At 39.9% G+C, this 13,447-nt stretch overlaps 1 protein-coding gene across 4 annotated transcripts in view; it reads left to right on the forward strand.

Moving 5' to 3' along the window:
* Positions 1-13,447, forward strand: part of Kiaa1958 (KIAA1958 ortholog) — a 176,519-nt gene that overhangs the window by 135,632 nt on the left and 27,440 nt on the right. Inside the window, exons 3-4 of one of the 4 annotated variants that reach the window (XM_045133386.1) lie at positions 692-1,741; positions 9,997-10,795. The exons of 1 other annotated variant lie outside the window; for it this stretch is intronic. In XM_045133386.1, the coding sequence (XP_044989321.1) occupies positions 692-1,737 (1,046 nt within the window). In that variant the 3' untranslated portion in view covers positions 1,738-1,741; positions 9,997-10,795. Of the gene's footprint in view, positions 1-691; positions 1,742-9,996; positions 10,796-13,447 lie in introns of those variants that run through there. 2 more of the 4 variants (XM_045133394.1, XM_045133387.1) reach the window with 2 other exon arrangements.

A 13,447-nucleotide genomic window follows, 5' to 3' on the forward strand; every position in this document is an offset into this window, starting at 1 on the left:
AAAAAAACCACAGCAGTTTACGGGAGAAGATAAATACCTTCCTTACACTTTGTCCTAGTGACAGACAGCCATGAGATTGACAGCCAAGGAATACTCCTTGTTTCCCTCCAAAATAGTAAAAAGTATTATCAAATTACAAACCACCTTGCAATCACATGAGGAGAACATGAATTGAATTTCTGTAGAAGCATCAAATTAACTAACGTAAAATATGTTTAGTCATTTCTAAATACAAAATTCCAGTGATGGTATAAAATAACAAATACAGGTATTTTAGGCTAATTCAATAAAATGGAACCAGTACCACCTCCAGTTTCACAAATGAAGTGATCAGAATGAAGTTGGCAGCTCTTGGGGCCCACACACTTCTTAGGAGGAGTAGCGCATCTCTCTCCCATACTTTTCCTCAAGCAAAGGCTGTCTTCAGTCTTACCCATTCCACAGACCTTTGCCCACTGAACTGTGTGCCAGTAACAGCAGAAGTGCATGTTCATTGTCCTGGGCCTTCTCCTGTGATTTGTGACACTGAAGTTGGCTCCATATAAGTGTGATGGGTCTATAAATAATACTGTTTCTCAGTGAGTCTTCTTTCCCATTTCATTATAAAAGGAAAGTTTATTTCAGAGTAGAAAATGCCTTGTCTGAACTCATCAACACCCTCTCTATCCCTCCCCTTCCCCGTTTGTTGCAGACCAGGATGAAAGAGCAGCTGAGCTCAGCAGGGAGCAGAACGAGAAAACCATCCGGAGCACGCAGACTGCGCTCCGCAATTTCCGCGAGTTCCTCATCTCCAAGTACCCTTCCGAAACGAGAGAGATTTATGTCATCCCTTGCAAGGAGCTGGATGCCTACCTTGCCTCTTTCTTCGTTGATGCCAGGCAGAAGGACGGATCTGAGTATGAACCCAATAGCTTGGCGAATTACCAGTGCGGACTGGAACGGTACCTGAAAGAACACAGGTACGGCTACAGCATCACCAGGGACAAGGAGTTCAAGCGCTCCCAGGAGGCCCTGAAGCAGAAGCAGATCGAGCTGCGCTGCAAGGGGAAAGGAAACAAGCCGCACAAGTCCATGAAGCTCACCTTTGCCGACGAGCTCATCCTGCGGAAAAGAGGCCTGCTGAGCCGCTACAACCCCGAGGGGCTGCTCAACCTTGTCTGGCTCAACAACACAAAAGCTTTTGGCCACTGTACAGGCTTCCATGGATCGACCCTGAAGTGGGGTGACATCCGGCTCCGGGTCACAGAAACGGGGCTGGAGTACTTGGAGTGGATGGGTCAAGACACTGGTGATCTGAATGCCAAAACCAAGAGGGGGGGGACTGACTCACGTGTGTATGCCACCCAGCATGCCCCACAAACCTGCCCAGTGCAGGACTACAAGGAGTACGCCCAGCGGAGGCCCCCTGCCATGCGCTATGAGGACGCTCCCTTCTACCTGTCCATCAAGCCGGTGGTGAACCTGGCAGCCCTGCACTGGTACAACTGTCAGGCCCTTGGCAAAAACAAGCTGGCCAAGATGGTGAAGACCATGTGTGAAAAGGGCAACATCCCCGGCAGGAAAACCAACTTCAGCGTCTATCAGAGCTGCAGCACATTGTCGGAGGCCCAGAGCAACCAGCTGGTGCTCATCTGTAATAACCTGAGCCAGCAGGCCGCCCAGTCAATGGCCGGCCACTCCAGCAGCGGCAATTTCATTGTCTCGGCTTCCTATGACTCTTCCTCAGACACTGCTTGACCAGGTGGCTTATGCAAAGACTTGTGTGATTTCCATGTCCTGAGAAACTGTGATGATGCCCTGCTTCTTGTTCCCTTTCATCTGCCCTCAGTGTTACTTAACTTTATAAAAAATACAAATATATATTTTTCTTTTTACAGATAAGCCAGTGGCAATAGTTTAGTATTACTAACATAGTATTAATAGGCTTGAGACAGATGAACATACTTGTGGGTGGTCACACATAATTACTGTTACAGACTTGACAAAACCATAGTGCTTCTCAGGCAACAGTAGAGAAAGTATTCCGTTTTTTGTTTGTTTGTTTGTTTGTTTGTTTAACTGTCAGAAATGAGACCAAGAGTCATCTAAGATGCTGTGTCCTCTTGCTTCTCCTTCTTACCTCACCTCTCACTTTAGTCTCCTTCATAAATGGCTTTATTTTTTTAATTTTTAAAATTCTATATAAATCAGGGGGAGACAACAAACCTACTTTACTACTCACAGAAGATGATTTTTGGATCAGATTATGAAAGTGATATTTATTAATAAGCTCACCATCTAGTTACTTACATGTTTATTTTTTAGCTTCCAGTTTTGGCTTCTGTGCCTCATTTTTCTTCTTGTATGAAAATCCAGGTGTTTGGTGAACATCTTTTCTTTGGGGGGAAGCAAGGGGAAGGAAGAATAAAGGTGCCATTCTCTGGAATATGTCTAATGTTCAATATGCAAGGTCTGTTACTGTGACAAAAACAAAGGACTGTTGTATAACTCACTTTTACTGGTGTGGTAGAATGTTTGTCCCTAAGTCAGTGTAAGTGAATTTACAAAATATCTTATAAATGAATTTATTAAAAAGTTAAAACTACCAAAAACTTTGAAAATATTCCCAAGTGTTAGATTATATATTGGGCATAAAGAGATAACGGAAAATGAAAGTTATAGTAAAACTCTTAAGAACATTAGACGAGACAATAAAAAAGCTCATTCTTTTTTTAAATTGTTTTGATTTTTTTTTTGTTTATTTGTATTTATTTATTTGAGAGCTACAGAGAGAGAAAGAGGCAGAGAGAGAGAATGGGCACACCAGGGCTTCCAGCCACTGCAAATGAACTCCAGGCGCATGCGCCCCTTGTGTATCTGGCAAACATGGGTCCTGGTGAATCGAGCCTCTAACCGGGGTCCTTAGGCTTCACAGGCAAGCACTTAACTGCTAAGCCATCTCTCCAGCCCCCCCCCCCAAAAAAAAGCTCATTCTTTTAAAAGCTAAAATATTTTGTTACTTATTTATAACATTAAAGGTCAGTCTTTTCCCTAAGGGGGTTACTTGACTCTATACTTAAGATCAAAGAAATATTGACATCCATTTGAAATAACAATGTTTAATTACCAGGTTTACTTGAATTCAAAGCATTTTTGAGTTTCTCCTACAGTAAATATAAGTGGATTTATCTATGATAGCCTGAAGTCATAATAATTTGGACAAACATTTGTGGTGGTTTTTCCAAGATCGTTGTTTTTAAATCTTGAAGACTGTGATGAATTATTAGTTATGATAGTAAAAAAAAAAAGTCAAATAAATTTTACTTTAGAGCCACAACAATGCTGAGATATATTCCTATACTGCATAATCACCAGTGAAAATAAGCACCGAATTCTAATTGGTTTTTTGGATATGAGCACTCTGTTGGGAGGTATTTATTCTTCAGGACAACCTCATAATTCATATTAGCTTGGAAGGTAGTTGCAGTTGTATATATTAATTTATGGTACTGCATGGACAAAAATTTTGATTCATTTCATTGAATTGTCACAGAGCTGAGCTAGGTGGCTCTTTTTTGTTGTTGTTGTTTATTTTTATTTATTTGAGAGCAACAGTCAGAGAAAGAGGCAGATAAGAGAGAGAGAGAATGGGCGTGCCAGGGCCTCCAGCCACTGCAAACGAACTCCAGACGTGTGCACCTCCTTATGCATCTGGCTAACGTGGGTCCTGGGGAATTGAGCCTTGAACCGGGATCCTTTGGCTTCACAGGCAAGCGCTTAACCGCTAAGCCATCTCTCCAGCCCATAGGTGGCTCTTTCTGTTGCTAAGGTACAATAGGCGCATCATGACTTACTCTTCTAGGCTGTGGTCTTTTATTTGGTACAGGAGTGGGCAGTCTACAAAAGCATTGTGTAGTGGAATTAACTTCATCTTCATGAGTTGACTCCATGACAAGCATTATTTACGCATCCAGAAACAAGAAAGGGAGATGATTATTTCTGTGTGTATTATCTTAATCTTTTCATATTAATGATGAGTTCATATGTCAGTTAGAACATAGGTCATAAGTTAGGAAATGGTATTCTGTCTTCTCCCTCCGGAGCCTTTTCTATTTTTTTTCAGCGTCAACCTGTGGTTAGTCTTCTGTGATTAGAGCCAGAGGTGGTACAATGTCTCTCCATCTCTGAAGGTTGTCTGGTTAAAAGGAATGTGATCTTCTCTGAGGTACTCTCTGTCCTCTAGCCCACCTCCTCATCCTAGTCATTTAAAAGCCACAAAGCCTTCTTCTTCTCCCAGTTCTTTTGCAGACCTTCCTTTCTCCTTATTTCTCCTTATTCTAGACTTGGCCCATAAGGGCACAAGACAAACCTGATATAAGGAAACTCTCTTTTAAAAATGTCATTTTCATGTGGCCTATATCTCATTTCTTAAAGATTTCTATAATACACTTAAAATCTGATCGAACATTTCATTTTTGTAATTGACCTAGTTTCTGAATCCTTGATAAGTGTTGGACAGCAAAGTAGTTTACCTTGAGAAAGAAGGGCCGCCCTGTGCACTGAGCAAGCAGAAGCAGAACTGGAAAGTTCTGAGTCCTTGTGTGTGTTTATTGAGGTACTGACATGAAAATTCACCCTGCTTACTTGTGCTTTATTTTCATTCAGACATACACAGTTAAATTAGGAATGTGATTTTTTTTTTTTTTTTTTTTGAGATAGGGTCTCACTCTAGTTCAGGCTGACCTGGAATTCACTATGGAGTTTCAGGGTGGCTCATGGTGATCCTCCTACCTCTGCCGCCCAAGTGCTGGGATTAAAGGCGTGCAGCACCACGCCCAGCTCATGAATTATTTTTTTTAATATTTTTGGTTCATTTTTATTTATTTATTTGAGAGTGACAGAAAGAGAAAGAGGCAGATAGAGAATGGGCGTGCCAGGGCTTCCAGCCACTGCAAATGAACTCCAGATGCGTGCGCCCCCTTGTGCTTCTGGCTAACGTGGGCCCTGGGAAATCAAGCCTCAAACCGGAGTCCTTAGGCTTCACAGGCAAGCGCTTAACTGCTAAGCCATCTCTCCAGCCCATGAATTATTTTTTATTTATATTTTTCCTTTGATAAATCAAGCCAGATAGGAACATTGTGTTACATTCAGAAAACTTTTTCTTCTGAAGAATAGGTAACTAGAAACATAGCCAAACAATAAGTCTCTCTTTGAGTTAATTAAATTATAAAAATCCATGACTACCTCTAAATTTTATATTTTTATCTAAACAGTATTGAGGATCTACCACAGATGCCATTTTTATTATTTAGAATAATTTTACACCGTGGCAGAAGTGCATGCCAGACTCAGTCGGTTATGTGCTTTAGCAAAAATTCAGAAGCCCAGCAGGTGTTCACTTCAGCTAAATGTGCCGCCTCTTCAGGAAATCTTGTGGTTTGTACAGAAACAATAAGACCATATTTGCAAAGCTTACACTTTAAGATCAATGTAATGTCTTGTTAGAGAGTGTCTCTCCAGGTCCCTCACGTGACTCTGGAAGCTTTGCATTGTCTATAACAAACACTGAATTCATATGTCAGCATTTGATTATGTAACTGCATGACTCAGTCTTTCTTCGATAGTCAAATGAGAAACTATTTCTTGGAAACTATCAATGTTAGCAGTTTTTTTTTTTTAAACACATTATATATGAAGATCAGAGATATTTATGACTGTTATTCAAGACAGCTTATACTTAAGATTCCACTTATTATTGTGGTCACTAGACTAATCTAAATGTTTCAGATAGATAGATAAATGATAGATAATTAAAATATTTATTACACAATTTTTCTTAAAAGTTTCCTATGTTAATTCATTTTACCATGTTACTGTTTTGTTTTAGCTTTGTTTTGAGACAAGCTCTCATTTAGCCCATGCTAACCTTGAAGTCTTGCTTCCTAATCCTCCTTCCTCCACCTCCTGAGAGCTGGGATTTTAGGTCTAAACCACCATGCCTAGCTCATATTCCGTAAGTTACATTACTGCTTGGTCTACAATAGCCTGATTTTTTTAAACATATATCAGGTCTCTGGATTTTTTTTTTCAGTTAGGTTATTATTAGTGGAAACTTCCATGTCATGAACATATCTAAGTCATGTCTCAACTTCCAAATGTTATGAGTTCAGTAATTTTTTGTTTGTTTATTTGTCTTTTTGTTTTCTGAGGTAGGGTCTCACACTAGCTCAGGCTGACCTGGAATTCACTGTGTAGGCTCAGGGTGGCCTTGAACTCATGGCAATCCTCCTACCTCTGCCTCCCAAGTGCTAAGATTAAAGGTGTGCACCACCACGCCCAGCAAGTTTGGTAATTTTTAAAAATTTTTTTTGTTCATTTTTATTTTTTATTTGAGAGCAAGAGACAGAGAAAGAGGCAGGTAGAGAGAGAGAGAGAATGGGTGCGCCAGGGCCTCTAGCCACTGCAAACAAACTCCAGACGCATGTGCCCCGTTATGCATCTGGCTAATGTGGGTCCTGGGGAATCAAGCCTCGAACTGGGGTCCTTAGGCTTCACAGGCAAGCGCTTAACCTCTAAGCCATTTTTCCAGCCCAAGTTCAGTAATTTTATTGATGAAAACTTACAATTATTTATTGATGATCTAGATACTGGGAAGGCTACAGAGATATGCAAAATAGCTCCTGCTGTCAAAATGTTTTCTTTTTGAAAGCCCAGCAAAAACATCTCCATTGAGAGTAAGACCCTACCTCGAGAAACCAAAAAAAAAAAGAAAGAAAAATCTCCATGCCATTGTCTTCCAAACTTTTTATTCCTGCAGCCTGACCATTGTTCATTCCTTTGATAAGTGGGTCCTCTTCAGAATATATAATGACTGCTTTGAGTACCTCATGGAGGCCCTTCCTTGGAGCATGTTTTAAAATTAGTCATACAAAAAAAGCCATTTCTGTGCCAGCCCTTGTGTTCACACAGGTGCACACATGCCTAGGAATGTACCTCATCTGTCAGTGACTGTCATTTTGCTTAATCCTTACAATGTGCCCCATACCAAGTGCTACGATAACTTGTCCTTTTTTCTCACAGTAGTCTTTTAGATACACTTATTTCTCTTGTCAGTGAAGAAATGAGAGACACCCAACAGGTTTGCCCATGGCACAGTTACTGCTTAGGAGCGTCCATGTCCTAAACTACATCCTGGGCCTGTCCAGCTCGGTCCTGTGCTACAGCTGCTGTGCTTCCACTTGAGGCCTTCTGCACAATAAACTAACTGAAATCTCTTATGTAAGAAAGCCATTACTGTTCGTTTAATTCCAGATGACTAAGATCAGTGCTGCCTGCTAACAATATCGGTTATTTAGGCCCCATTGCTGCTCTTACTTTGAGATGTAATATTAGAGTTTGTTGCTCACTACCACCACTGGTAGAAGTTTGTGTCACTCTCCCCCCCCCTTTGGTTTTTTTGTTTGTTTGGTTGGTTGGTTTTTTCCTTTTGGTTTTTCGAGGTAGGGTTTTACTCTAGCCCAGGGTGACCTCACTCAGAGTGGTCTCAAGCTCATGATGATCCTCCTACCTCTGCTTCCCGAATGCTGGGATTAAAGGCGTGTGCCACCGTGCCCAGCTTGTGTCACTCTTCGTAAGGTTTTCCAGATCAAATCTCCAACCTCCTTACATGCCAGGCAAGTGCTCTGCTATGGGGCCATATCCCTAGCCACTTTTTAAGTTAATACTTAACTTTGTCATGGAGGGGAATGTGCATGTGCACAATGAATGATAACTATTTAGGTAATTGTTGCTTTCTTAAACCCAAGTAAAGCCAAAGAGAGTTCCTCGTAATGCAGACAGGGAAGGGGAAAGGGTCTAGTCAAAGGGAAGCTCATATGCAGACATGGCATTGGCTCGATGCTAAATATTGGTTGCCAGTCTGCTAGGGACTTTGTTAATTCCTGCATGTTTTTGTGAGTCCACTTATGATTGATTGTTCATCATCTAAAGAAAAGTATATTTTGATCTTGATTTCTCTAGCCAAAGATGTCATCTTGGCACATATAAATACTATCTTATGAAAATAGAAATACAAGTTTTCACACCTAAAGGAAACTTCAAAGGAAGTATGTGATAATTGTTGCAGTAAGGTGTGTTTTTTTGCCTGTGTGTGTGTGTGTTGGGGGGTGTTGATGCATCTGTACGTACCCTGTGCCCCACGTACTCGTCCTTGTAGAGTGCGCTAGCCAGAGAGGAAATTCAAGTGTCCCACTCCATTGTTCTTCTTCCCATTCTTGTTGAGCTCATGTCTCTTGCTGGTTCAGGAGCTTGCTGTGTTTTTCACAAGCTCCAGAGATTCCCTGGTTTCTGCTTCCCTGTGAGACCAAGGTTACAGGTGGAACATGGTCATGCCTAGTTGTTTATGTGTCCTGGCGATTCAAACTTGGAAAGTCTTGGGGCCAGCCCCCTCAGACTCTCATGTTTGCTCAGAAAGTACCCTTAGCCACTTCTCCAGTCCAAGGTTTTCGTTTTGTTTTTTGCTTGTGTGTATGTAATGTGGTGGGTGGTGTGTGTACTTGCATGTGTCTTTGCAGCTCTCCTTGGGTTGCTCGCCTGTGGCAAAGAGAGCAGAATGTTGGGTATCTTGTCAAAAAAAAAGTAGTTTTAGGGCTGGGGAGATGGCTTATTGGTTAAAGTACATGCCTGCAAAGCCTAAGGACCCAGGTTCAATTCCCTAGACCCCATGTAAGCCAGATGCACAAGGTGGCACATGCATCTGGAGTTTGTTTTCAGTGGCTAGAGGCCCTGGCACACCCATTCTCTTTATCTATCTGCTTCTTTTTCTCAATTAATTAATTTTAAAAAAAAATTTTTTTTAAAGAACGTAGTTCTAAATACTATGAAATTAGCAAAATTCTCAATCAACTTAATAGTTTTTCCTAACTGGAATTCCTTTATACAAGATGTATATTTGCAAGTCTGCCATGTGACATGCCAATTGACCATTGTCAAGGACATCTCCCCCCCCCCCAATTTATTTTTAGTATGTGTATGTGTTGTGCTTGTGTGTTTGTGTATGGGCATATATGTGGGTTTTGTGTGCATGTGTATATGTGGAGGCCAGAAGTTACAATGGGTGTCTTCACTTTGCTTTTTTTGGGTCAGAGTCTGAACCTTGGATGCACTGATTTGGCTACATTAGCTAGCCAGCAAGCCTCGGGGATCTCCCCATCTTCACCTCTTCAGCACTGAGATTACAGGCATGTATTACCATGCTGAGCTCTTACAAGGTGCCAAGGTCCAAACTCAGGTCCTCATGCTTGCATGCCAAGCATTTTATCCACTGAGCCATCTCCTCAGCACTCCAATTTTCTGTTTGCATTTCTCTTAGGCATGGTATTCAAACATTGCTTTTCCTCCCCTCTTGGATCTGGCGAACGTCTGTGTATAGCTCTTCTGAACTCAGAGTAATGGCAGCTAGGGTAAAGATTTTAGAGATCCTTATCCTCAGATATAACTGGGATAAAGAAGTACACTGAAGGGCTAGTGAGATGGCTTAGTGGTTAAGGTACTTGCCTGCAAAGCCTAAGTTCTATCCCCCAGTGCCCACATAGAGCCAGATGCACAAAATGATGCATGCATCTGGAGTTCGTTTGCAGGGGCTAGAGGCCTTGGCATGCCCAATATCTATCTATCTGCTTGCAAATAAAAAAATACCATTCTTTGGTTGTTAGAGTATTTTAGTGAGAATAGTAGAAAAGAGGGAGAGTAATGACAAATTAAACTCTAATTTCTGTTTTCTAAGCAAAAAAAAAAAAGGAAGATGATAAAAATTTCTCATGGTCTAGCCTACTTGAATATTGACTAATTGGGCTTGCCAAAGCTGAGTGAAAAAGACCTGATGGTTATAATTATTTTAAAGGCACATTTTAATATATTAAATTTAGTTTTACTGAAAATCATGACAAATTAGAACTAGATAGTATCAGATCAGAGTATTAATGAAAAGCCATTGTCTTTGATGAATTATGATCACAGAGGCCACCCCTGGAAGAGAGCCCAGAAGGTGACCTTGCCCAGTGACTTCAGTGTTAAGAAGATAAGGAGTACCATGTCCTCCCACAGAGAGAGAGAGGAAAGCAATGGGAGAGAAACAGCAAACAGAATGTGTCCTTAAACACACATTCCCTCAGGATTCACAGTTCCTTGGGCTGCTTCCTCCCTCTCCTCCTCCCCTCCTCCCTTCCTCCTTCCTATCTACCCTACACTGAATGGGCTTTTGTTAACCTCTATTAGACAACCTTCAAACGTTGTGGCTAGAAAACAAAATGGGAAACGTCTAGTCAACACTCTTTAAACAACTCCAGAAAAATGAGATGAATGCCAGGGTGCTCACACCTTGTTAGGGTTAGAGCTGGAATGAGATGCAGCACCCTGACTTCCTATCAATGTGTAAATTAGAGGTGACAGAATTTAGTGAGGGAAAACCACCCTGTGTGGAAGTTAACTCTTGAGTTAAGAGTCTTCCCCCCCCCCCAATTTTAATTGTTTTCTAGACCCCTGCATTTTTGTTTGTTTGGCTGTGGTTTTGGTTTTTGTCAATGTAGATCTCACTGTAGACCAGGCTGACCTGGGACTCATTGTATTACCAGGCTAGCCTCGAACTCATAGTGATCCTCTTACCTCCCGAGTGCTGGGGTTAAAGGCGTGCACCACCACTCAAGACCCCATATTTTTATTAGGGCATTTAAGCTGCCAGTTTCCAAATAAGCTGTTTAAATTTGTAATTTTATTTTTCACTTGTCATGTTGTCTTAATTTTAATTACATCACATTGTGAAATTTGCTAGGATAATCTCTAATATAATTGTTTTCTTTTATTCTAACAAATACCACTCAGCCTGCCCCATTGATACTGTTTTAAATTATTAAATTATAAAGGGGAAACAAACTACTCACAATATTCAAGTATTTAAATTCTGAGTATAGGTTATGAACAAAAAGGTAATTTCCATTGAATGTGCTATTCACCAGAGATTCGGCAACATGGCATCTATATTACTGGTTTGAGATACGCTCTATAATTCCTTTTAGTTTTTAAAAATATCATACTTGATGGTTTGGGTCATATCCTCGGTTAGGATCAATTGTCTTATCAACCTAATTAATATGTTTCTGAAGTTAGTTTATTTAGAGATAGCAAAAAAAAAAAAGGTAACCCAATGATACTAAAGTCCGTCACAATAAGATGTAGAAATGTGTTATCTTGATTTCCCTTCAGAAAAGGAATTTAGGGATTAAAAAAAGCATAGAATTTTAATTTATGCAGTGTGTTTGCCAGAATCATACTTAAGAAAAAATAAAACTAAAAAATTTTTAAGTACAATGTAATTATTTGTCTTTTATGGAACGTTGGATTTTGCTAGACTTTTAATGTTTGGTATTACACTGGAATTAGCATTTTTACCATTTTGCACTTATTTCAATAAGAGTTTTAACAAAACGCTTTGGCCTAGTATACTTGTTTGTGGTAAGTAGAATTTGGAAGACATGAGCAATATAGAATCCTAACAGTAGTTGTTCAAACAATATTTGAGTGATTCTTATGCCTGTTTATGTTCTGTATTCCTAAATTTTATAAATTGAATATCTTAATGTGCTTCCACTACTAATTAATTTATAATTGGTTATTTATACTGAAGTAGCAAGTCCATGTTTAATATTATGGAATCCACTCAGATTAGCTTTATCCAATTGAACTTTTTATATTTATAGTCCACGATATTACAACTTTTAAAATAGCATTTATAACTGAAAAAATTCTGTTTTATAAAGCATTTGTTACAAAAAAAAATTGCCAAAAACCATTACAGTTTCTATGCATTGTGTGCTATTTGGTGATGTCATTGTTGAGATTTTGCATGTTGTTAGGTGCTCTTTCATATGTGTTTATGGTGTTGATGTGGAATTGTTAACCATTGCTGTTCTCACTTGTAGTTAAACTGAAAAACTATGCTTCATGGCTGTGCCAGACTGCATTATATGTGTGACTTGAGAAAGCATGGACTTTGTTGTTGAATATTTTGAGCCAGCAGTTAATGGCCACTACAGAAGGAAATATTGTCATTGGTAGGTGGTGCCAAACTTGAAGACCTTGTTTCATATATGTCATTGAAGGCTAAGTCAGCTGTTCGTCCACATGTTCCTGACTCTGTGAAAGTGAATTCTGTCCAAAAACAGGAAGAAGGAAGGGAGTGTGGGAGGAAAGGAAGGAAATTCTACTTTTCCCAATACTCTGAGAACTTTGAGACTTAAGCATTTTTATAGAAAACAAAGACCCAGTAGAATGACAGTGGAGCACATATTCTCCTTGCTCTTGATACTTTTAGGCTGAAAGGTTTAGCAGAAGACTGAGCTACATATGTTATCATAGTTGTTTTTCTTGGCACATTGTTTGAATTGCATCTATAAGGATACTCAGTAGTTTAATTTTATTCATAAGGGACTATAGACACCACATAGTTCCCAGGGTCAAGTTTTGCATTTGGTATTTGCATAGGCCTATTCAGTATATTTCATGCTCACCTGCCCAGTTACTGGGGTTTCCCATCTTGCCTCAGTTCAACACAGACTCTGAAGGTGGGTTGAGAAGTGTTCTAAAAAATTAACTCCACTGCACTTTGTTAAGAGTTCAGCAGGGGGGCAAATGCCATTATACTTAATTTATTCTCTGAAAATGGAGGTAAAACTGTCATTTTAAAAAGGGCTGCTTCCTAAAGAGCCTTTTTACACCAATATGCCAAAATTCCTCATTTACTACAGGGTTTTCTTTTGTCAGTTCAATGGGTTTATAATTACAAGACTTCTTTAATGAAGGGATAATCTCCTGAATTACATAGAGGCTTTTTGTGTGATTGTCAGACACATAGTGACAGTCAATGCTATATTTGGACACATTGTTGCTGAAATTATTGATTTAATTCGAAGAGTATTACAACTAATTTCACGAAGGCCCTCACCATTTCTTTGCTTTAAGGAAAACAAAGGCAGATTGAACTGTGAGCCTTTCTGCCACAGTCTGCTTCTGACTGGGTTTCAGTGTTCTTCCCTCAGTGCAGTGATAAAGCAATAAAAAGAACTTAAGTTACTCTGGTTGAAGAAGCTCTGCCCTTGGCCACCCGCTCCTGGAGTCACACAAAAGCGATTCTTGATTTCTGTGTCATGGGGTTACAGGCACTCTTTGTACTACAAATTACTTTTATATTCTGGACACTAAGGATTATGCCATGATCTGTCTTGATGATTAATACTTTTTCTTAGGTAGCAGTATGCACATGTGTTTGAATTCTGTTCTTGGACATTTCCCGCCTGTAGTCTTCTCTCTATTTAGCATGTCTCTCTGGCCTGGGACCTTTATGTCTAGGTCAGTTTTTGAATGGAAGAATGTGTATACTCAGTAGGCTTTTAATTTATAGTTTTTACCTCCCCCA

Source organism: Jaculus jaculus, chromosome 1, assembly GCF_020740685.1.
Source record: "Jaculus jaculus isolate mJacJac1 chromosome 1, mJacJac1.mat.Y.cur, whole genome shotgun sequence".
NCBI lineage: Eukaryota > Metazoa > Chordata > Mammalia > Rodentia > Dipodidae > Jaculus > Jaculus jaculus.